This window comes from Aspergillus neoniger (assembly GCF_003184625.1).
Source record: "Aspergillus neoniger CBS 115656 unplaced genomic scaffold BO87scaffold_6, whole genome shotgun sequence".
Taxonomy (NCBI): Eukaryota; Fungi; Ascomycota; class Eurotiomycetes; order Eurotiales; family Aspergillaceae; genus Aspergillus; species Aspergillus neoniger.
The window spans coordinates 93856-116139 of record NW_020291134.1 but is presented as its reverse complement, the minus strand read 5'-3'; the positions used below and the strand labels follow the sequence as shown (position 1 = coordinate 116139).

The 22284-nt window shown below is 51.0% G+C and overlaps 8 protein-coding genes and 1 non-coding gene across 9 annotated transcripts; 3 read left to right on the top strand and 6 right to left on the bottom strand.

Moving 5' to 3' along the window:
* Nucleotides 1–66: 66 nt before the first annotated feature.
* Nucleotides 67–3309, bottom strand: BO87DRAFT_301287 (uncharacterized protein; the record flags this gene model as incomplete). The annotated part of the gene is made up of 5 exons (XM_025619158.1): nt 67–280; nt 1127–1481; nt 1776–2711; nt 2759–3185; nt 3247–3309. 5 exons carry the CDS (start codon nt 3307–3309, stop codon nt 67–69), a joined length of 1995 nt encoding a protein of 664 aa, XP_025482753.1.
* A 146-nt stretch (nt 3310–3455) lies between these two features.
* Nucleotides 3456–4251, bottom strand: BO87DRAFT_204818 (uncharacterized protein). Its single transcript, XM_025618577.1, has 2 exons — nt 4204–4251; nt 3456–4139 (listed from the first exon to the last, which is right to left on the bottom strand). The coding sequence occupies exon 2, from the start codon at nt 4059–4061 to the stop codon at nt 3603–3605; it is 459 nt and encodes a 152-aa protein (XP_025482752.1). The 5' UTR covers nt 4062–4139; nt 4204–4251; the 3' UTR covers nt 3456–3602.
* A 181-nt stretch (nt 4252–4432) lies between these two features.
* On the bottom strand, nt 4433–7762 carry BO87DRAFT_373705 (uncharacterized protein). Its single transcript, XM_025622614.1, has one exon. It carries the CDS (start codon nt 7516–7518, stop codon nt 4804–4806), a length of 2715 nt encoding a protein of 904 aa, XP_025482751.1. The 5' UTR covers nt 7519–7762; the 3' UTR covers nt 4433–4803.
* Nucleotides 7763–9886: 2124 nt separating this feature from the next.
* BO87DRAFT_352387 (putative DUF21 and CBS domain protein (Mam3)) lies at nt 9887–12709 on the top strand. Its single transcript, XM_025621179.1, has 4 exons — nt 9887–10250; nt 10330–10543; nt 10614–11283; nt 11335–12709. The coding sequence occupies exons 1-4, from the start codon at nt 10005–10007 to the stop codon at nt 12356–12358; spliced, it is 2154 nt and encodes a 717-aa protein (XP_025482750.1). The 5' UTR covers nt 9887–10004; the 3' UTR covers nt 12359–12709.
* Nucleotides 12710–13744: 1035 nt separating this feature from the next.
* Nucleotides 13745–13815, top strand: BO87DRAFT_t100. The gene has a single exon. It is a non-coding gene; the product is annotated as a tRNA-Gly (tRNA).
* Nucleotides 13816–13856: 41 nt separating this feature from the next.
* Nucleotides 13857–15853, bottom strand: BO87DRAFT_456359 (putative C2H2 finger domain protein). The gene is made up of 3 exons (XM_025628717.1): nt 15496–15853; nt 14227–15436; nt 13857–14171 (listed from the first exon to the last, which is right to left on the bottom strand). The coding sequence occupies exons 1-3, from the start codon at nt 15594–15596 to the stop codon at nt 14154–14156; spliced, it is 1329 nt and encodes a 442-aa protein (XP_025482749.1). The 5' UTR covers nt 15597–15853; the 3' UTR covers nt 13857–14153.
* A 276-nt stretch (nt 15854–16129) lies between these two features.
* BO87DRAFT_352381 (short chain dehydrogenase) lies at nt 16130–17845 on the bottom strand. The gene is made up of 5 exons (XM_025621178.1): nt 17167–17845; nt 17030–17106; nt 16893–16976; nt 16771–16839; nt 16130–16719 (listed from the first exon to the last, which is right to left on the bottom strand). Exons 1-5 carry the CDS (start codon nt 17364–17366, stop codon nt 16319–16321), a joined length of 831 nt encoding a protein of 276 aa, XP_025482748.1. The 5' UTR covers nt 17367–17845; the 3' UTR covers nt 16130–16318.
* A 243-nt stretch (nt 17846–18088) lies between these two features.
* Nucleotides 18089–19390, top strand: BO87DRAFT_373701 (oxidoreductase, short chain dehydrogenase/reductase family). The gene is made up of 3 exons (XM_025622613.1): nt 18089–18410; nt 18488–18851; nt 18903–19390. Exons 1-3 carry the CDS (start codon nt 18254–18256, stop codon nt 19279–19281), a joined length of 900 nt encoding a protein of 299 aa, XP_025482747.1. The 5' UTR covers nt 18089–18253; the 3' UTR covers nt 19282–19390.
* A 6-nt stretch (nt 19391–19396) lies between these two features.
* Nucleotides 19397–21566, bottom strand: BO87DRAFT_352375 (cytochrome P450; the record flags this gene model as incomplete). Its single annotated transcript, XM_025621177.1, has 5 exons — nt 19397–19776; nt 19827–20110; nt 20162–21129; nt 21191–21341; nt 21404–21566. The coding sequence occupies 5 exons, from the start codon at nt 21564–21566 to the stop codon at nt 19738–19740; spliced, it is 1605 nt and encodes a 534-aa protein (XP_025482746.1). The 3' UTR covers nt 19397–19737.
* Nucleotides 21567–22284: the final 718 nt, after the last annotated feature.

Below are 22284 nucleotides of genomic sequence, written 5' to 3'. Positions count from 1 at the left end.
GAAAGTACAGCCAGCTCTCCTATTATCATGAAGAAGTCCAGCTAGTGAACGAAAGAAGAGAATAATTTAGATGTAATCCGGCCGATATGGCTTCACGTTTGAAGTCTCGCCTTGAGGGGACATCGTCCTTGATGGTGATTGACCATTGTGTTGATATGGCGCGATGTTTGGGAGTGTGGGTGTAGCGGGTAATCTCACGGAAGGACTAAAGGCCCTGTACCCTTCTGAGGGTCTTGTTTCTTTCCGGTTGGAGTTCTCGAACGGGTTCTCGACAGTCGCACTTGTTTGTGTGTGGTAATTTGAACTATGTTCAGTCTCGGTTCGCGCAGGCGAGCTGATAGAAGGATTGAAAGCTGCATAGCCATCATTGGCATGCGTTAAGTCGCCCAAGCTCAGCGGAGAAACAGGTCTGACCTCTAATCCATGTATCTGCTCTGCAGTCGCTTGTTCGTGGTGTCCTTGTGAAGAGATTTCGGACTCGGACGACTTCCTGGACGAAGTGGTAGGATTATCATGGTTGTAGTGGGACTGTAGCACATCATGCGATTCACTCGACACACGGTGTTCGTACGAGTTGTCCGCCACGTCAGTGCCGGTATGCATTCCGACGTTCTCATGCTTCTCAGCATGTCCCTCGAGAGGGGACTCATTTCCAGCGGAAGGTGTGTAAGCAACATAATTATGGTTCTGTTGCGACGTTTCGTGGGACTCCGAATTTGGTCTTCCTGTGGACTCATGGGCGGCATCGATATGCGATTCGTCATGATCTTCGAATGGAGAAGCATGTTTTAGGTCGGAGGACGATAGTTTAGCAGCGGGATTGAATGCAGAATAGCCACTCTTAAGCTCTTCGTGCGAGCTATAGTCATGTGGCATGGTATGGTCCAAGTGATCTAGATGTTCATGGTTGGCTTCGTGGTGTGCCGAGATTGCGTCGCTAGCAAAGGGCGAGCGCGGCGCATTGGCTGCAGGACTGAACGCCACATAACCACTCTCAGGCTCTTCATGCGAGTTATAGGAGCTGTGTGGCATGTCATAGTCCTGAGGTTCCGGATGATCATAGCTGGATTCATGGCTGTATCCATCGTGTGCGGAAATGGCGTGGCTAGCAAAAGGCGAGGGTGACGCATTGGCTACAGGACTAAACGCCACATAGCCGTCTCCATTGGCTGCATTGACTGGTGAGAACGTCCTGCCCAGTGCGTCGGCGGGGGCAGCGGCTTGAGAGCGAAGGCCATTAGAAGTAGCAGGACTGAACGACCGTAGCGGGTATTCGTTTTCTTGAGCTGGATAGGGAGCTGCGCCAGGCTGGTTGAAGGGTGAGAATGTTCGGGCTGCTGCTCTTTCACCAGGGAAGGCAGACGCGGGAGTTAGAGAACGAGAGTTTGGATCAATTGCCGGACTGTATGGACAGAAAGGAGTGCTGGATGGAGGACCATAAGGATCGTGTTGAGGTTGGTATGTTTCAAATGGCCTGTACCCTTCGCCAGGACCTCGTGTTCCGGGGACGTTTGGCCCATATCCAGGAGCTGGTGTAAAATTGGAACGTGACACGGGTGTTTGGTTGCGAAAATCTTGCGGTGCCGGCGAGGCATGGTCAACCTGGCTGTACCCGGGGCCTGAGGTGTAGTTTGAAACGGGTGTTTTTGTTCGTGGCATTTGTGGCGCTGGCGACGCCCTGTCAATCGGGCCGTATCCAGGAGCCGAAGGTGTGGGTGTAAACCCTTGCCGCGATACTGGAGTCTGCAAACGCGGTACGGGTCCCGGCTGCTGACCGGGCAGACGAGGCGCTGGGGTGAAGTCTGAACGTGACATCGGTGTCTGGGTGCGCGGCATTGATGGCGCCGGTGATGACCGCTCCAATGGACTATTGTATCCCGGTTGCGCAGGCGCTTGGTTAAAATTCTGTGGCATCCTTGGAGTCTGGGAGCGTGGCATCGGGGCAGGGCCGTGCTTCGGAAGTGGTGGCACTGGTGGCACTGGTGGCGCCGGCGTACCATGTCGATCCAGTGGGCTGTATGCTGACACCGCGGTGCTTCCTGACAACGAAGCCGCATCGGAATATGCTGAAGATTCGGTCATTGTTCGGCTCAATCCAGGTTTATCATTGAATGCGCCAACATCTGGCAAGGTGGGATTGCGATCCGGAGCAGCTGTCCCAGGACGTGAAGAGTAAGCCGGGAGAGTGGTTTGTGTGGTAGTGCGCGAGATCGTGGTGACAACAGGTGTCTTGTCATCATCGCCAGCACCCAGTGAGGGAAGAGTAGGCCGTTTGTCTAGACCCATGTTTGGATTGGTCGGTTTCCGATCTTGCAAGGCCACGCCTTTAGCCAAAGCTTTGTTGACTTTCCTCCGGACAATACGAGTAAGCCGGCTGTTAATTTTTCGTTTGCAATAAGCCTTCAATGACCCATCCTCCGAAGGGATATGGTGGAAGAGAAAGATAAGGTAGAGTACGACAGCCAGGATCAATTTGAGCATTGACAAGACCCATATGACCAGGGTAAATAGCATTCCGATCAGGACAACCGCACGTTCGGTGTTATCCTCCGCCAGCACCTTCATGTTGTCAAAGAATTGCGAAGCTCCGGACCCGCCCTCGTCGGTTGTGTTGCTGCCTCCGGGAAGAAGGTCCATTTGCATCACTGAGTATAGGGTAATAGCGTTAACGACTTGTCGTGGGCCGTCGGCAAAGAGAGTGCTCAGCCAAGCTAGATAGGTCAACATGTGTGTGCAAGAAGGGCAGTGGTGAACTTACATTCAAAAGCAAAGTATGCGAAGAGGGCGACGTATTCAGCGCCCTTCTTACTTTTGGTTAACTCGCCGAACACGAGGAATCGCCTCCAACCGCGACCGTTGCTTCCCATTCGAATACTTTGAACGCGCACAGCGAGAGAGTCGAGGTAGCTCTGAGCGATACTCCCGGAGCGGATTGCACGAATGGCGCGCAACCATCGGTAGATCAAGAGGGCGAAAGAGATGATGATGCAAACGGCGAAGATCCATCGCGATATTTTGAAAGGAATCGCAGGCTCGATTTGGCCCGCCCATCGTGAGAAAGCAAGAAGATTGACGGCGGTAAAGGTGTCGACTCCGTACACGGCTATGGAGATAAGAAGGAAGACGTAGAGAAAGAAGTATGAGAACGGGGATAGACAGGACTCTGATTTGAAGTCATCGAGGTTCTGTAAACAGTCAGCGTCAGCGGCATTTTTATAGGAGGACCAATTCAAGAAATGAGCTCACAATGTAATCCCACTGTTCCTCCAAGGCCACAGGCCCTTTCTCCCTGTCTCCAGAACAAAACATGCCGATAACCAATCCGGTGTCGCCAGTACACAATGAGATAAAAGAAGGTGAAGGGAGACAGTCTCAACGGGAAAAAGAGTGATGCTTCGTCGGTCCAGCCGGGCGAAGTCGAAGTCGCAACGAGAGCGAAGATTAAAGAGTGAGAGTGTAGTGTGAGAGTGAGAGGAAGCCAGGATCTCGAAATTGTTATGTACGAGACCGCGCCAAGGAAAGAGAGGAAAGCGTCAGCAGTACGGCCAGCGACTATCGACAACAATCGCGCATAACCGCTGAGAGATTGCTGGAGTCCGAGGTCAAACGAGCGACCTGTCAATCACTGCGGACCCATTCTGAATAGCCATTGAAGTGTTGTAAAAGATTATGGTGACGCTTGAACTGCGACGTTGGCGGCTAGCTTCAGTGGGTAGGGCGAACGTGCCAAGATAGGGGAAGGGGGGTCCTGGCGCGTGCTGCTGCGGTTGCAACACCGATCGCAATTGCTGATAAGCACAGGAGAGAGGGAGAGAGAGAGAGAGAGAGAGAGAAAGAGACGAAATATCGGCCACAATGGGAATAAGGAAAGACGAGGTAATTTGGAGTAGAAACGAACGACAGTTCACAGGGAAAAGGCGAACCCCTTGAGGGTCAGAAGCCGAGCAATCCACGCGAGAAAAAAAGAGAGTTGGCGGGATTGTATGATAATGGAGGGGGCTTGCATGGAAGAATGTGGAGCAAATGGTGGAAATGGTGGAATGAAGAACGGGGTCGCCCATGGTTTGGTGGCCCAAGGTGAAACACGCACTGAAGGGAGGGAATGAAACAGCGCGGCGCTTGTTGAGAACTACTGGCCACTATTGAGTGTTAGTTCGGATCAATTTCCCAATCCATTGGCTATGATCCAGGAGGGATAAGTACTTACTCGCAGCGTGGATCTGATAGGATCCTCTGCTCTCCCGCACGCAGGTGCCCCCAAATTAATGCCAGCCGGCCGTTGAAATTGTGGTTCTTGTGGGATGAAGTTGATGAGGATGAAAAGGGAAAGGAATCCGTTATCGCTGCCAGTCACGGACCTTTTCCCCGACTGACCCCGTGATCCACATGTGACTGATTGATTATCGAACAACTCACTCCCTCTATACCGAGTGGCCATCTCACGAACACCTCCACCCGGTTTAGACTTTCCAATTGCTCTGCCTTATTACCATATTCTATTTTGTCGATCGTTCCTTGTGTCCCTGCCGATGATGAATGACATCCGATCATTGCGCTGCCTGTTGAGGAGTAGTAGTAGTAGTAGTAGTAGCCTGTATATAGCAGGCTGCCAGTATCCCGAGCTTTTCATGCCGAAATCCTGGCGAGGCCGGTCGCAAGTCAGAGTGTCCTTTTGAGTTCAATTGTCATTAGTATCTTTCTCTCTCTCCCCCACTCACTCACTCACTCACTCACTCACTCTCACACCAGGGAAGCCGATTCGAAGATGATGGGGCTTGAAGGCCCGGAAGACAGGCGACAGCGTCAACCACCTCGGCCACGACCACGACCGCAGCCGCGACCCAGGCCGGCGCTGGAGATGGAAACCCGCAGCCGCTGGTTTTCCTGCTGCAACTCTTGGACCTGCCGGCCCCAGCGAACCTGGTCCTCGGTTCGCTGTCTTTTCTCGACCTCCATGGCATGTCGCAAACGGTCGACGCTGTCTTGAAGGGCCTGGTCGGAGGGAGCAGAAGCGGCTGAGGCGGCGGACTCCGTCTGAGCTTGAAGTTTGGCACGCAGACCGTTGATTTCGGTCTGCTGCCTGGAGATTTCGACCCTGGCCTCGTCCAGAGCCGTCGCAAGAGACCCCAAGTCGCCCGTACGGCGCTTGGGGATCGTTTGCATACTCTCGCTGTTCTCCCAAAACTTCAGACGGTGCTCAAGGACGTCATTGACGCCCGTGAGCTTGTCCCTCTCCGCCTCGGTGCCCTCCTTCTGCTCCCGGAAACGCTGAGCATCCCTGGAGGCGATGCCGACTTGCCGCGACATCTCCTTGAGTTCCTCCTCCAGGCCCTTCACCTGCTTCCGAGCCTCGTCGGCAGCCGCACGTTCCGCCGCGACCTCGTCATCGTATCTCTCCACCTCCTTATCGTAGGCATCTTTGAGGCTTTTCATTGTCTTGCGATGCCCTTCGTCGGCTTGCCGGAGAGAATTCGCGACCCCCTCAGCCTCCATCATCTTCTGCTCGGCTTCTGTCGCCTTCGCCTCGGCTTCCCTCACCTTCTCTTCGGCGACCGCCTTCACCGCGTTGACCTCCACCCGGAGACTCAGAGTTTCCTGGGCCGCGCTGTTCCTATCCAACGCAGATTTCAGAGACTCGATCTCGGCCCGCAGCCCCAGGATTTCCTGGGCAGCATCGTCCCCTTTGAACGCACTCTGCAGCTTCTCATGCTGTTCAGAAAGGTTCTTATGCTGTCCAGTAAGGTCGAAGTGCTCGGCAAAGAGTGTGTCGTACTGTTGCGACATGAAGTCGATCTCTTCTTGCTTTGCGCGACCCTCTGCCTCCAGCTTTGCGCGACCCTCTGCCTCCAGCTTTACGTGCTGGGCCTCTGCGATCCGGAGCTGCTCCAGCACGTGGGAGTGTCCCTCGAGCTGGGCCTGCAGGGCATTCACTTGGACTTCCGCGATTCCGAGTTGTGCTGCTTGCGTGTGACACTGTGCCTGGAAAAACCGAAGTTTTTCTTCCAGGTCACGGATCTCTGCGACGTTAGGCTCCGTGGCCTGCACCTGGGGTGCTGCCTCGTAGGCCCGGATTCTTGCGCCCAGGTCCAGGATCACAACTTCTTGCTTGGAAAGCTGGTCTTCGACGATGCTAAGTTCCCTCGCCCGCTCGTAAGACTGCTCCTCCTGAACCCGAAGTAGTTCCTGGAGTCTAGAGATCTCTGCATCCTTGCGGAGACCCTCCTCTGTCACACGGAGCTTTTCAATGCCGCAGGTCTCCTCGGCCAGAGCTTCAACGGCTTCTAGACGGCGCGCCATGGCGTTGAGCTCATCGGTCCGATTACGGAGGTCTGCTTGAAGCGATTCAATAATGCCGCGAGAGTTGGCATTCGCTTCATCACTCTTGCGAGCCAGCTGCTCCTCTAGCTCGGCGACACGGTTGGTGAGAGTCTGCTCCCGTGAGTCAGACTTGTACTGCGCCCCCCGCGCTCTTCCGTTAGCCATTATGAGGCGACAGTTGACCCGATCTAGCTCTTGACGAAGACCGGCGATCAAATTCTCTTGCTGGGCAACCTTGTCCTCTTTGCAACGTGCAACCAGCATCTGATTTCTCGACCGGAGTTCGTCAAATCGCACCTCCATTCCGTTCGCCTGCTCGGTTTTGGCGGCCAGCTGGCCTCGTACCTCATCCAGCATTGCTTCGTAAGTGCCAATCCTGGCCGAAAGAAGTCCAACTTGCTCGAGCAACGCTGTATCTTGGTGCTGTGCCTCATCTTCAGGACCGTTCTTTGACTTCGAACGTGTCCAGCTGCAAAGCGTCTCAATGGCCTTGACAGGAGAAGAATGACGGATAGCGATAACAGCCCCGGCAAGAATGCTGGCGAGGGCCAAAACCAGACAGACGAAACGGAAAATCTGGAGGTGTTCAATATCATCTCCAACGCTGAACGTTGGGATGTAGTCTTCCCAGACAGAAAACAACTCCACGCCGAGGTCGACTCCGTCACAATGGAATCCCTGGAGCCGCCGACTGCTGGACCACCGGCCTGCCGGAGAACCACGGTCCAGGTTCAGGCAGTACTCCCAGTGGTCCCAGCCTGCAGGTCCCATACCATCAGCCATGCCATACAAGACATGGTAGCCGGGCGTCAGAAGATCTTGACTCGTCCACATCAAAGTGACGATTGTGACATAAACCCGCGAGATCATGGCGATGGGACGACGGGCAGGGAAATACCAGTTACGGAGGTCGGAAAGGCGACGACCCATCTGGCTCTGGACCATCCATCTCTTGAACGCGTCAACGCACGCGACGAGGAATTCGAGGGGAGAGATAACGGCTGCAAGCAGCTTGGCCCCGAACGAGATGCCAGAGGTGAGGGCGTGCCAATTTACGGCGACAAAGAAGAAGAGAATAAGAGCTGCGAAGACGGTGTCCAGTCCTGCAGTCAAGTCGAGCATGTCTAATGACTCGTACTCCGGGTTCAGGGTCCTTCCGTACACGAGGACTTGTTCCGTAGGAGACATCATGGTGAACATGCTGTACAGCGTGAGTTTGTTGTTTACGAGATTCTAACGGTAGTAGGTCTGGAGCTCAAACCTTGAAGAGAAGCTTTAAAAAGCGGTTTGTACTTTTGAAAAAAAAGCACAGGAAGATGTTAACGAAGATACGAAGAAGATGATTCCGCGATAAGCTTTGCTAAACACTGTAAGTGTCAACGAAGTTAAGAAGAATCGGATCTTGGTAAAGTTCGTTGGAGGAGGAAGAGGAAGAGGAGGAAGGGGAGAAGAGGAGGGGGGGAAGGGGAAGACATGGTGGGCGGGCCAGAGAGTCCTGGGGGGCAGGAGACTGACCGTCCAGTGAATGAAGCTGTTGGCAGTGAGTGTTAACTACGGTGACTGGGTCAGCAGCTTCGTTACTGAAGGTGAATGGCAGGCTTTACCACCACAATACAGGGGGGAGAAATGAGTGACGCTTTGGGAGAGAGAAGAGAACTGGATGGAAGTGGGAGAGAAGGGAGGCGAGAAGCGCCAGATTATATAGGTATGGCTGAGTCTCGGATATTTCCATTAAAAGCTAAGTAGTTAGAAGCTATATTCCGCTGGTTGTGAGTCTACGAGTCTACGTATAACTATGGGAAATGCCGTGGAGGGCTCAGGAAGTTCCCACCCGTCATGGGCAATGACGGGACTACACACGGGAATTCAACACGAATAATGGGAATTGCCGCGCAAAAAGTCAATGTGGCAACTTTCACGGAGACGCCTTCACCTTCGGGTCTGGCGTGCACTTCACTAGCCTTTGGCCAAGGTAGGTGAAGTGGTAAGTATAGGCTTAGAGCAATCTCCGGCAGCAAAAGTGAAAATAGGATAGGGTATACTTCGTAATTACGATGAAAACAGTGCTACAGCATCTGCTGGTCTCTATGAAGTGCGATAGTTGAGTTCAACTCTACAGTAGTCCTATATTTGGGGACTGATAGAGGTCCTTGTAACTGCTATTCGAGGATAAGCCAGAGGACATCAGTGGACTATTCTATCGAGACAAAATTGGAAATGACAAGCTAGTAAGTATTCTCAGAGCAGAGGACATAGTTTTATCATGAATATCACCCTTTTCTGCTCTAATGCCAATGATAATCAGTACTCATACCAATATATTCGCAATTCCTTTTATTCTCTGCTTCGATCGTTGCCGATCATGTCAGAGCCTACACTGACTAACCAACTATTCAGCGTGGTCATTTAGATTGGCGTGTGCTTATCTAACTATTATTTTTAGGAAAGGCAGTACTAGTACATGTTTGCGCAAATCTTCAAAGAAAGTCACTAATCATATCTTCAAGTCAAACAAACTGTTGAAGTCTATAGAAAAAGCTAGCAGCACAGAAAATACTCAGTGGCATTTTTATTTCTTATTGCACTTACTGTAGAGACAGCAAGAAAGATAATAAGTTTTAAATAAGACCTATATACTGTAGCTTTCTGGAATACCTCTTGCCTGCTACTGAGTAAATCTTTGAAAAAAATTCAGAGTCTATTTCTCTGATATAGTCCGCTGTAAAATTAGTAGTGGTAAAATTCACCTACTAGACCTTCATATGTATAGCTGTAATTGGAAAAATAGTCCAGAACAAATCTTTAGTATCTGCTAGAAGATCACCACTCGACCATATCGATGCCTTAATGACTACTACCTATGTACTTCGTAGTTATTCGAGTCAATTACCTTACTACTCTTACAGTAGTTATAGAATCATTGGGGTAGAATGACTCATCTCTTACCTCAGCATCCAACAGACGGTCTCATTGGACATCGGGAAGCGCCCTATGGGGGCCTCCGGGATCGTCCGTCGGGAGGCGGGAAGACGAGGACCTTCGCAGTCGCAGGAATGATGGAGCCCTTGAAAATAGTTACTCCGGACTGCTCAGAAGTTGTACTAGAAGCGGGTGTGGACTTGTCAGACGTGTGTGTCTAGTGACCAGTGCTATCTCTGAGAACTGCACACCAGACTCAATTGATGGGAGGATAATAATCGCGCTGGATTGGTGAGTTATTTGACACCACCTATCAATCAATTAGAGAACCCTCCACCATCCTCCTGTTGAGGGAAATAAAACAAGTATAAGCCAGTAAGAAGAATGATATAATGAAGGATGGATTTAGTGGAGGACATAGCACTACCTAGTAGTACCTACGTACTAATGTAAGTGCTAAAAGAAGGCGGACGTCACGCAGTGGCCAGACACCCACCCGCACTGATCAATTGTTCCGATTACGCCGCCAGCCACTACTAAGCAAAGCAGCAGCAGCAGAACCTTTACTCGGATTGGTTACCACTTCGTCGTTTCCATCCATCTTTCTGCTTTCCCGGCCCCCCAATCCAGCTTAGCCGCCCCCCCCCCAATTCGTACCTACCCTTTCTCTCTCTCTTCTTGTCGTCTCTTTCCTCAAATATGCCCCTCTGGTAGCCTTCGGGCCTTTCTTCTTCTTTTTTCCACTCTCCTTCCATTGCCCTTCGGTGATGGCTATATCCTCTGCCACCCGTATCCTGGCCGCCCGGCCTCTCGTCCTTGGTTTAGCAAAGCTCTGCTTCTTGGCTGTTGCCAACCTGCCCGTCATCTCCGCCGCCCCAACTTTTATCATCAACTCCGATGTCGACCCGAAACCCCCCAGTGACCCCAGTCTATGGCTGTACTTAGGTGTCGCCGCCGCCCTCGTTCTCAGCGGCGGTGCGTTCGCTGGTTTGACCATCGCCTTGATGGGACAGGTAACTCCAATCTCACACTCAGAACTGTTTTCATGCTCCTGTGCAATGACGCTGATGACTTCCCTTCTCCCCCAAACAGGATGAAGTCTACCTACAAGTCATTCAGACCTCCGGTGAAGGCTCCGAACGCAAAAATGCCGCAAGTGTCTTGAAGCTGTTGCAGCGAGGAAAGCACTGGGTCCTCGTCACGCTGCTGCTCAGCAATGTGATCACCAACGAGACGCTTCCAATCGTGCTCGACCGCTCACTTGGCGGTGGCTGGCCTGCGGTGCTCGGCAGTACCGTCTTGATTGGTATGTCCGGAAAATCCCTCTTCTTGGCCTTCGCATCCTTGCTTACCATAATTCCCTCTGTCGCGTCTAGTCATTTTCGGTGAAATCGTCCCCCAGTCGATATGTGTCCGTTACGGTCTCCCCATTGGTGCCTGGATGGCTCCTTGTGTCCTAGCGCTCATGTACCTCATGTCTCCCGTCGCCTACCCGGTCGCGAAGCTGCTCGATAAGCTGTTGGGTGAGGATCACGGAACCATCTACAAGAAGGCCGGTCTCAAGACCCTGGTGACGCTGCACAAAACCTTGGGTGAAGCCGGTGAACAGCTCAACTCCGATGAAGTCACCATCATCAGCGCTGTTCTTGACCTCAAGGACAAGGCAGTGGGCAGCATCATGACCCCAATGGAAGACGTCTTCACCATGTCCGCCGACACCATCCTAGACGAAAACACAATGGACTTGATTCTGTCGCAAGGATACTCTCGTATTCCTATTCACGCTCCGGACAACCCGATGAACTTCGTCGGCATGCTGTTGGTCAAAATGTTGATCACCTATGACCCCGAAGATTGCAAGCGCGTGCGGGACTTTGCTCTGGCCACGCTTCCCGAAACCCGCCCGGAGACAAGCTGTCTGGATATCGTCAACTTCTTCCAAGAGGGCAAGTCCCACATGGTACTGGTGTCGGAGTATCCGAGTGAGGATCGCGGCGCTTTGGGTGTGGTCACCCTGGAAGATGTGATTGAGGAGCTCATCGGAGAGTACGTACCAGACAAGCCCCAAAAGGACCGAACAATGCTGACACTCTGCAGGGAAATCATCGACGAGTCCGATGTCTTCGTGGATGTGCACAAGGCCATCCGCCGCATGGCTCCTGCTCCCAAGTCCCGCGTTCCCAAGGGCCGGATTGTCGAAGATCCCCCCATGCTTCCGGCTGAGACCACTCTAGTCGAGGTGGACAACGAGTCCCCTGCTCCGCCCAATGGGGCCCCGAAGGACCATCGCCGGCCTTCCGTAGAGGCACCCTTGCCCCGGTTCCAGCTCCGTCGGCCCACCTCAGATAAGAACTCAGACTCGACAGACGGCTTGTTCACGCATCGCGGGGCCACGGATGAGATCAGACAGCATTTGAAGCACCTGGGTCCATCAAACTTGGCCAGCCGACCGCGCCAAACTCGATACCAAAATGTGAAGATCAAACGGAGTGCCTCGCCATCCCGATCCGGACAGACCGATCTTGAATCCAGCCAGAGTATGTCCGATGTACAACCTAGACATAATTCCATCGGCCTGCAGGGCGGTATCGGCGCCGGGCTTGTACAGAGCGGTATGGACGCCCGTGATGGGGTGTATGCGGTCCGTGCAGGATATGGCACGATGAACCACTCTAATCCGCCGGCCGATGCCGGTACTCAGACGAAGGATGGTCTCCCGATATCGATACCCGAACCGGTCCATGAGGAACAGGATGATCACCCTCGGTCAGCGGGCAGTCGAACCGGCAGTGCCCGGTCCATCGACTCGCAATCCGAGCATCTCAAGCCGGGCAGTTACCTTCACCGAGGCCCGGCTCGCAGTGGTAGCATCACAGAGCAGGTGGTCGATGTCAACGGCATTCGCAAGGTTGTGCTCCATACCACAAGCACCAGCTCATCTGAATCTGAACGACCGAGAACGAGCGAAAATCCGGAGTTCCCTGTCCGCCAGGAAGGCGAGATCGTCGACCTGGGGAATAATCAGTCCGCCGGAAACAAGAGACGTCGTCGTCGCAGAAAGCGTGGACAAGGCCCGAAGAACGGGGAGTCGGGCGAAAATACCCCTCTACTGTCGCAATAACCAAGATAATTTCAGACGCTCCGAGTGTTCTGCTGGCCAGAGCGACAGGGCGACATGTGGATAGTTGTTGTTGTTACGTTGCAAAAATTTAGCCTGTACACAAGTACGACCGAACAGCTGGTCGTGTGTGATGCACATGCTTCCGAGGAACCGATGTATTTCTTTCCTTCCCACCATATATTCATTTTCCATGCATAGCCGACCCTGCGTGCCAGTACCTGGTCGCTTGACACTTGTCGTTGCATTGAGGGGTCTGGCGGTGTAGATGAGATTTGTGATCAGTAGTATCTTTAAGGAATGGCATTCTCGTGATAGGTCCTTGCATAAAATGTAACACCGACCCTATCTTGCCCCTACTTGCTTTTACAGATGATGGAGGAACCACTATCCGTCCAGCATCTCATCTCAAGACCGGGAGATAATCCGCTTTCCAGCATCCTAGCCATACTTCTAAGTATTCTCTGATGTAGAATGCCGACTGTACCCCCGGGAATAATAGTAAATTGAGAACACAACCGTAAGCTCTCAATGATCCGATCCTTGATACAAATAATTCCCCGAGTCCAAACCATGCGAGATCAAGACCACATGATGGATAATACTACGTACTATAGCAACTCTTCCTTGATTCCCTAGGGAAGATAACAATTCAGGGATTTCATGCATCGTGGCTTTCATTCTTTCTTGCAATCGGTTATCCTCGCCCTCTCGAAACTCACTCACTCACTCCGACTCTAATCAAGCCTCTTGATTTATTATCAGTATGATATACACGTAGGTAACATCACCAAGGAATGAACATCTGCCAAGAAAATAAGAAGAAGGAGGACGAGGATGATCCCTGAACATATTCAGGAACATGAACATGGCTGGATTGACTAGTTAGTTGATTCGTAGTAGACACTTATCAATCTGATATGTAGGAATAGTATGGTGTGACATGATATTCTTAGTTGACCTTTTTATTGGTCTCTCCTCTCAGTAGAGCTCCTGCCCTGCCTCTACTACAAGTTACTAACTCAATATATATATATATATATATTCTGTCTATAGTTATAGGGATAGGGCTTATCTCTCTACGTAAATGTAAGAATTTACAAAGAAGGAGAGAGAAGAGGGTGTTGAAAGAACCGGGACCCTTTCCTAGATGGTTTTCGTACAGGGTTCAATGCGGTTATTGGAATGGTATTCAGTTGCAAGTCCAGAGTAGAAGACTAGAATAGATGTCACGATAATCAACACAACAGCAGGTCTAGTCTGGATGTTCAATATAAATATATTTTTCTGTCATGGAATATTGAGTATGTGTAGCTGTCGAGGACTGGTTGGTTCGATATTCTTTCGACCACTGATATTTGCATAGAATGCGGCATAATATATCAACTAGCATCATTGGTCTAGTGGTAGAATTCATCGTTGCCATCGATGAGGCCCGTGTTCGATTCACGGATGATGCACAGATATTTCTTTTTGTTTTGTATTTTTTCCTGTTTATTTGCTCGTTCAACATGATTTGTTGATTGTTATTCTTCAGGCTTTTCGTAAACTGGCTGTTTGTTTTACCTGATGGGTATTGGCTAGTACGTAGTAATCTACTAGGCCTATTATATCCAGAATCATCTCTATTTATTCACCCTACTTTTATCATAAAGCATGTGCATGGACCCAACCACAACTCCATAAACAAGACGATGCCAGCAGCACGGCAATGCAGAAACTAAACCCAAGAAACAAATAGCCTGAAATAATTCATAGACTCATCAACATACGATGCAAGAAGACGAAATGTATGAGATCATTGCAGGAGAGGATCCTATACATCTGATTAGTATCATGAAAATCAAAACAATCTCCGGCGGTAAGCTTACTCTGAAGTGTTTCTGGTGGTTGGCTTGCCGGTTGACCCGTGCCGTGAAGCGCTGCTCTTGTCGCATGGCTCTCTGGCGTTCCTTGCGCTCGCTGATCATCACGTCCCTCTTCTGGGAATCCGTCGTTCCAATCATACCAGTACCACCATTGGCACGGGTGATAAGAGCACGGTTGAGGTTGCGGCCACGAGGCTTCGGCTCCTCTTCCTCGATCTCGCCGTTCTCGATGGCAAGTTGGCGCTCGGCACGCTCCTCTGCGGTGGGGTAGTTGTGCAGGTTCTGGCGGTAGTATTTGGCGAGGGAGCGGTGACCGACGCTGCGACCGGAGGGCAGATGCAGCTCGTAGTCGGTAGCGTAGACGACGGGCGCGCGCTTGCGGTTGTCGAGATCGTCCTCGTCCTCGTCCATGGATGAGGCGTCTGTCTCCCATCCCTCGTCTTCGCCGTCAACCTTGACGCCTCCTTCCTCATGTGTCTCGCTGCCGGTGGACTCCCACTCTTCATCGTCTGAGTAGGTGCTGCGGAAGTCGTAGTACTGGCCAATTTCGATCTGCTCAGCCTCAGACTCGAAAGCGATCATGCAGTGGCCCTTGTCCTTCATATGGGTGCGGATGCCTTCGGGGGTGTTGCGGATCATATGGCAGTAGGTGCATTCGCTGTTCTCGTTGATCTTGCGCCACAGGTAGTGGAGAAGACCCTCAATGTCAACGAGGTAGTCCTTCTCGGGAATGAACATGCCGTGGGTCTTGAACATGTGCTCGGTGTTTTCTTCAACATTCTCCGACTTCTGCAGACAGAAGAGACAACGAGACGCAAAGAACCCATCATCAGACATCTCCTCGTCTTCATTGTTCACCTCCTTGATGGTAGCATCCTTGAGGGTCTCGGCGACCTTGTTGACCTCGGACTCTCCGACGCGGGGCTTGTTGATGGGTTCTCCCAGGGAGAAGGTGGAGCTCATGACGGAGGACGACTCGTCGGCATTTTCCCGGCTCATGCGGGCCTCGCGAGCCTTGTGCTTGGAGCTCTTGATGTGGTTCTGGTAGGAGTTCTCGCTGTAGAAGGTCTTCTGGCAAGCGACACAGGTCGTCTCGAACGATGCCTTGGCGGCCGCGGCAGTGGTGGTGGCTTTGGCGGCGAGAACCTTTTCGTTGAAGGTTTCCTGGGACACGGGGGGAAGAGAGGCGATACGACGCTTCATGTTATACAAGCTAGTACAGACGGGATCAGCTCCTGCAAACGAATCCAGTGATAATATGAAGAAACTTACTGCCAGTCAGTGCGCATGTGCACCCGCTGCGCATCGCTGCCGCGGAAAGCAACAAGGCAAGTGTTGCAGGTGTAGGGGAGGGAAGATGCAGGGCCGTCCATCTTGAATAAAATCGGCGAAACAACGCAGGGGTATCACGATGAAAGAAAATGTCGTGTAGAGGTCGTTAAATGATTGTGGGATGGACGAAGCGGGGCACAATGTCAAATGCTGCGACCGCTGGGTATCGGAGAACAAGTGGCTATCCCAGTGACACTTGTAAATATTTATATGGGTGGAAGATATTAATCCACACGAGCGAGTGAAAGTAAATGAGATAGGGAAGGGTGGATGAGTCGGGATGAGTCTTCAATTGTTGCCCCTCAGCGCCGAAGCAGAATTAATTATTGATAATCACCGAGATTTGCGCCGCCTTGCCGCTTTGGGCCCAATGACGTTCAATGCACGTGCCCACACATTATCCACCCTACTAGTGCTGTATTAGTCATTACTACATTTTATGCGCAGGCGGCCGACGAGTTCTCCTTTTGTCTTCTGCTTCGTCTGTTTCAAAATGACATTTGTCTCCGAAAGTAGCTTAGTGGATGATTTTGAAAATCCTAGTAGAGCCGTTGGTGTGGTTTAGGGGATGTGAAAGCAATCCGACGTCCTGCCAATAGAAAGTAGTACTAGTAGTAAGTAATGGTCCAGCCGAGATATATTTCTCTAGTATATCAGATATTGTGGAGCACCAGCCAAAACTACTAGTCTATCACATGGCATCTAGCTTGATAAACAAACAGACTATCAATACTATCAGCAGCAAAGTGGCAGCATGTTTGGCTCATGGTAGCACATAACCACCATCAATGAGGACATCACTGCCCGTCATGAATGTAGACGCGTCACTGGCGAGATACAAATACAAACCCTTGATCTCCTTCACATGGCCCTGCCTTCCAAGCGGCGCCATCCGATAAGCTTCGTTGACCGTTTGCGGACTGGCACCCATCTTGGTATCGAAAAAGCCAGGAGAGACAATGTTAACGCGGGCGAAATCTCTCCACTTGCGGGCAAGTGATTTTCCAAAGTGCGTCACGAAGGCCTTGCTGCCATTGTAGACGGGCTGATCAACGGGGACGTTGACAATATGACCACTCATGCTAGAGGTAATGATCAGGTTACCGAAGCCTTGTTGTTTGAACACCTCTCCAACATATTTGGCGCAGTAAAGAACGCCATCGACTGTATACCAACATCAGCATCCATTTTACAGCAGAGGAGGAAGCATATTACCGTTCACCGACATCTGCTTCCGATATTCTTCCAGTGTTTGCTCCAGGAGAGGCTTGGAAATGGCCATTCCTGTTTAGAATGTTAGCGATTCAATATACTGTGCGACAAAAATGGCATCCTACCGGCGTTTGCGATAAACACATCAATCTTGCCAAAGTCTTTGGCGACATCCGCAATTGCTTGTTGAACGGCATCCGCATCCGAAACTGGAATAATCAGTATTCCATGCCTTTCACAACGAATGACAAGTAACCCTCACCATCGACCTTGTAAGCAGTAGCTCTAATCCCATGAGCAGAAGCCAGTGCCTGCGCTTTCGCGACGGCTGCATCATTGCTATCGTGACTTGGTTAGCTGTGGAATCTTGTTTCCGATGCTAGAAAAGGCATAGCTTACGAGTTGTACCACATGGCAATATCGGCATTAGCCTCAGCCATGGCTTCAGCCACTGCGTAGCCGATACCATCTGCAGCTCCTGTGACCACGACAACCTTTCCGCTCAGACGCATCTGCGCCAACACATTTGTTGGCGTGTTTGGGAACGGGCGAGGGTATCCCTCACGGACTGGGGCACACTCGGCTACGCTCATAGACATGTTGAACAGAGGTGGTAGTTAACAACTGCAGCAAATGAAAAGAATTCAAGACTGGTTCAAGCGGGAGTATCAAAAGATGAAGCCTGACAATTATAAGACTGGAAGGTACTCCGTACCCTTTTAAGATGTTTTTCTTGGAACGGTATCTACCTTGATGGTTGCTGCTTCTCTTCTTTCACTTCACGCGACCAGATATGGCGGGGTTCCACCAACAAATACTGGTCCTTTGAGAATTGAACCTGGTTGCCCCACTCTCTTAGAAGGAGCCAGGAGTTGATCTCAATCATCATGATATACCTGTTCGGGTAACTGTGGTCCGACCTAGTCTTCGAACCAATGATTTCTATCCGGGATTAGTGAGTACACAAGCGTCGAACCAACAATATTCGATCCAAACTGGCGCTTTGATTCCATCTTTGATCATCTGCTTCAGACTCCGCCCCGTTCCAAGCTCCTAATCATTGAAGGCGAGCCTGTTGACTTAATTTCAACGAGAAAAGAAGGGCAGAACAGGTCTCGGGCAACAGACAACCGAAGCATTGCATTGGTGGCCATTCGGACCTAATCGGACAACCTCCGCATCCCGCCGGAGTCCCCGCATTCAATCATCCCGCTCGGGGCTTAGCCCGGTGCATCTGCACTCCACCCCAAACCCCATCGGTCGACAGGTAGCCGAGAACCAGTAGGTTCAAGCAGACACCTTAATGGTTAAAAGAAAACACCCTAGGACCACCGCGCATAATTTGCCCTTTTGAGTTGATACGCAGAACCCAGTGATCAAACATTCACCCCACTCTCTCATTTTAGTCGACGTTGTTAAATCTCAATTTCCTGGGCTCCACTCATCACTTAGTTACAAGATAGAATAAGACTTCACTATAATCACTATGGGATCCAACTCAGATACCCCAGCAATCCCTTGGATGCAACTAGGAGAGCTTGACCCTCAGTCATCTCTCACGCCACCCCCTGCGCCTTTCCCGTCGAGTAACAGTGCAGCCGACAACGCGAGACAGAGATTCGCAGTAAGGGGAAATGCCATCTGTATGTCTTATCATCTCGCCATCTCTTTTCTCTTTATTAGTAGAGAAGAAAGGCGACTGGACTAAGACAATGTATAGTCACCGGAGGCGCCGGCGCTCTAGCACTCACCTCAGCACGAGCACTCCTTGAACACGGTCTACAAGGCCTAGCTCTCCTAGACCTACCTACCTCCCTCACAAAGAGCAAAGAGCACATCTCAGCCGTACAGCATGATTTTCCCAACGCCAAAATCGTAACCATACCCTGCAACGTGACCATCGAAGCAGATGTACAATCCGCAGTCCAATCAGCCATAGACCGTCTCGGCGATTTGAGAATCTTATGCTGCTTCGCAGGAATAGTCAACTGCGTCCCGTCAATCGACATGTCCCTGGAAGATTACAAGAGAATGCAAGACGTAAACGCAACAGGAAGCTGGGTCATGGCGCAGACTGTTGCCAGGTAAGCCCACTTAGACTTGCACTTCAACAACTCATAATAATTATAAACCAGACACATGATCTCCCGTAAAACAGGCGGCAAAATCGTCTTCATTGCCTCCATCAGCGGCCACCGCGTGAACTACCCCCAGCCCCAGCTAGCGTACAATATCTCCAAAGCCAGTATCCTTCATATGAAGAGCTGTCTCGCCGCTGAATGGGCGCAGTATGGCATTCATGTCAACTCCATCTCGCCTGGCTATATGGATACGGTTCTGAATGAGGGGGATCAGCTGTCAGGTCATCGTGCGGTATGGGCTGATCGCAATCCCATGCGGCGTATGGGGTCGCCGCAGGAGTTGACGGGGCCGGTGGTGCTTTTGTGTAGTGATGTTGGAGGGAGTTATCTGAATGGAGAGGATATTGTGGTTGATGGTATGTTCTTTCTATGATGAGGAAGGTGTCGTGGCATAGTAGCTAACGAAGATTTGTTTGGTGGATAGGTGGAGGCCTGGTATTCTAGTAGTCGTTTGTTGGGAGTTTGGGGTATTTGCATAACGGAGTGCTATTGAAATTCAATAAAAGGACCATATAACGAAGATCTGAAAATATCATGAACGTGTCTGGGGTTTAAACCCGCAGTAGTTGATTAAAAGTGTTACGGTACCAATTCTTGGGCACGGTCTAGGAGCCAATGATATGGGCAAATGGGACAAATCCAACAACGTCTTCATTGTCTGTGAACAGTAGAATAAAAATCGGGAAAGACAGAATGTCTTGAATTAGACAGTCGAAATATTAAGCTGACACTCAAAGTATGTATAGAAGTATTGTGAGTTCTGTACAAACGAGTCAAACGGCAGTAAGCAACCGCCCCTCCTCCCTTTCCATTGTCCCACCACTTTACCCTACCATTTTCTCTTATTGAATGTCAACGGGCAGTCATCCTGGCAAGCAATCAGTACTTGTAGCTTCTTCTTGCTCACTGCTCACTCACCTTGGGAAAGATGGTTGCGAAGACCTTGATCTCCTCTGATAGCGGGGTCGCATGGTGCTTCCAGTCCAGCAGCAACGAGGCTTTGCCGATAAGCAGTACCAGATTGAGCTGCGCATAGTGCTGTCCAATGCACACATGTGGACCGGTTCCAAACACGAGATAGTTATTCTTTCCCTTCTCCTCAGCATCCCCGGTATAATAACGCTCAGGATCGAATTCGTCAGGGTTCTCGTATACCTCCTCGTCCCGGAGGGCGAGGTACGTGGTGGGGATAACCATCGCTCCTGTTAATAGTTAGCACCGGCTAAGGTCTTGGTTCATGTTACAGAGATCACCTTTAGGAACAGTGTAGGAGTCAGTGATTGGGAACGGCTTCTTCGCCATATAAGGCACCATGATCACGGGAGGTCGGTACCGCAGAAGCTCCCTGACGACTGCACGGGTATAGGTCATGGACTCCAGTTGGTCCAGGTTAACCTCAGCATAGACGTTACCGTTACGGACCTGATAATTTTCCTCACGCACTCGATCGAGCACGTCGGGGCGCTGTGCCATCGTCTGAAAGAGCCAGGTGGCTGCGCTGCTGGTAGCATCCTGGGAAGCGAACAAAAATGCGAGCACTGTCTGAGCGATCTCCCAATCGGCGAAGTCACGTAGCAGAGGAGATGGTTTTTCCATGCCCTCCATTGGCATTCCCTTGGCTTCTGCTTCAACCCATTGCTTTGAGGCCAGGATATTTTTGACCCACGCGTCCATAATGCAAGTTGGTTCTTTGCCAGCTGCCATACTGACCTTGCTCTTCGCACTGGCCTGGCAAAATTCGGCCATGACCATATCACTCGCCTTCTTACCGTACCATGCCTTTGTGAAAGGCAGAATAAGAGGAAAGTTGACCAGCTCCATTGCTTCTGTGATCAGATAATAGTCATCAGAGATTTTCTTCACAGCTTCGTCCGAAATATAATAGCCGCAGAATGTGCGGAGCGATACGGCGCACATCAATTCGCGAAACTCGGGCATAAAGGGTACTGGCTTGCCGCCGGCTTTTTGCGTGATACCAAGGAAGCGCTCGAAGTACTGATTATAGACACCCTCCTGACCAGGAAGGTAAGACTGCAGTGCCTTCCTTGTGAAAAGGCCGTTGAGGCCCTTCCGGAAATCCACATGTGGTTTTCCATCCATAAAGACAAAGTTCTCCTTCCCCAGGAGCTTATGAGCGACATCCACGACGCAGGGCTTCACGTAGGTCGGGGAGTTGAACACTTTCCTAGCCAAATCACGGGTTGAGGCAATCACGACGAATCTGGACCGGATTTTGTTAGTCTGGTCTATGCTAACGATCTGTATGCGCCCAGGGAACGAACTTGTGAAAGACGGACACGCAACTGAGCGGGCCGCTTTTCCATTTGGCATAATATTCCTCAAATTTGGGGTTGACAGATTCCAAGAATGGTCCGATAAAGGGTATCTTGAAAGCTGGGCCCACAATGTTGCCTTTGTTTATGAGGTAAATGACTGAAAAGCAAGCCATCTTAGGACCGATCGAGTGAATCATAATCAGCGGTCAAAAGACATACTTTGATCATAAGCGACAAGAACCGCGAGAATTGTAAAGGCGATAGTCCACGGGCTCGCATTGCTGATGGCATCAACGACACCCTCGAATTGGGAGGGAATGGGCAAGTTGTTGGCTCGAACGCTAGCGAGCGGCGACGCGAAGCTGGGAGAATTGACCTCCATGTTGTGTGAACCCTGCGAGCTGTACACGCAGGCCGATTGAATGCCGGCGACTTCCGACCGGAGCTGTCAAACACAGAGATATAGATGAAGCGGAGACGAGCTCCTGCAGTTGACGGCCTGTGCTCTATGCGACCGTGCCGGACAACGCGTTGTCAAATATGGGGGAGAAGAATGGGTAACTCGGAAAGTTTGACTGAGTGCCAGGCCGGGCAGTCGCGCCTTTTAAAACCCCTGGATTTCATGGGATTCTTACTGGGGCCCAGTCTAATTATTAGTGAATCCTTCGTGGTTTCCATGCGTAAGCCCCAGGGCTGTCATTGGACTGACTCCTGACATCTGAAATCTAGGTAAGTAGTAACTCTGCGGCGTTGCACGGCGCTAATCTAACAATCATTCGCAGTGTCTGCCAAATATTATGCTATTCTGATGAGCTGGATATAATTAGGAAAGGAAACACTTTTCCCCGATCGCATGATGCCAGAGCAACGGCCACTATCGCTAGTGCTGACGCACGACTTCTTTATCCTCTCGATTGAGCGCCACGATTTCGGCCAATCACGTTGCAACTGCACCGTTTGGGCCTCTCAATGAAAGGCTGACTGCGACGCTTAGTATCTGAGGTTGGCTAATCAAGAGAGTGAGTAGCTATAAAAGCATTCTTGAGCAAGTTAGGTATCAGATATCCATAGATGGACCGGCGAGATGAATTGCCAGAGAT

What these genes read in the sequence shown, in the direction of transcription:
- BO87DRAFT_352387 (XM_025621179.1), top strand. Translation starts at nt 10,005, where the DNA reads ATGGCTATATCCTCTGCCACCCGTATCCTGGCCGCCCGGCCTCTCGTC. An exon ending in CCATCGCCTTGATGGGACAG is followed by an intron (nt 10,251 to 10,329) that starts GTAACTCCAATC and finishes TCCCCCAAACAG; the next exon opens with GATGAAGTCTACCTACAAGT. An exon ending in ATTGAGGAGCTCATCGGAGA is followed by an intron (nt 11,284 to 11,334) that starts GTACGTACCAGA and finishes GACACTCTGCAG; the next exon opens with GGAAATCATCGACGAGTCCG.
- BO87DRAFT_204818 (XM_025618577.1), bottom strand. Translation starts at nt 4,061, where the DNA reads ATGGGCGACCCCGTTCTTCATTCCACCATTTCCACCATTTGCTCCACA.
- BO87DRAFT_373705 (XM_025622614.1), bottom strand. Translation starts at nt 7,518, where the DNA reads ATGTTCACCATGATGTCTCCTACGGAACAAGTCCTCGTGTACGGAAGG.
- BO87DRAFT_352381 (XM_025621178.1), bottom strand. Translation starts at nt 17,366, where the DNA reads ATGTCTATGAGCGTAGCCGAGTGTGCCCCAGTCCGTGAGGGATACCCT. An exon ending in ATTGCCATGTGGTACAACTC is followed by an intron (nt 17,107 to 17,166) that starts GTAAGCTATGCC and finishes AAGTCACGATAG; the next exon opens with CAATGATGCAGCCGTCGCGA. An exon ending in TACTGCTTACAAGGTCGATG is followed by an intron (nt 16,977 to 17,029) that starts GTGAGGGTTACT and finishes TGATTATTCCAG; the next exon opens with TTTCGGATGCGGATGCCGTT.
- BO87DRAFT_373701 (XM_025622613.1), top strand. Translation starts at nt 18,254, where the DNA reads ATGGGATCCAACTCAGATACCCCAGCAATCCCTTGGATGCAACTAGGA. An exon ending in AGTAAGGGGAAATGCCATCT is followed by an intron (nt 18,411 to 18,487) that starts GTATGTCTTATC and finishes GACAATGTATAG; the next exon opens with TCACCGGAGGCGCCGGCGCT. An exon ending in ATGGCGCAGACTGTTGCCAG is followed by an intron (nt 18,852 to 18,902) that starts GTAAGCCCACTT and finishes ATTATAAACCAG; the next exon opens with ACACATGATCTCCCGTAAAA.
- BO87DRAFT_456359 (XM_025628717.1), bottom strand. Translation starts at nt 15,596, where the DNA reads ATGGACGGCCCTGCATCTTCCCTCCCCTACACCTGCAACACTTGCCTT. An exon ending in CACATGCGCACTGACTGGCA is followed by an intron (nt 15,437 to 15,495) that starts GTAAGTTTCTTC and finishes CGTCTGTACTAG; the next exon opens with CTTGTATAACATGAAGCGTC.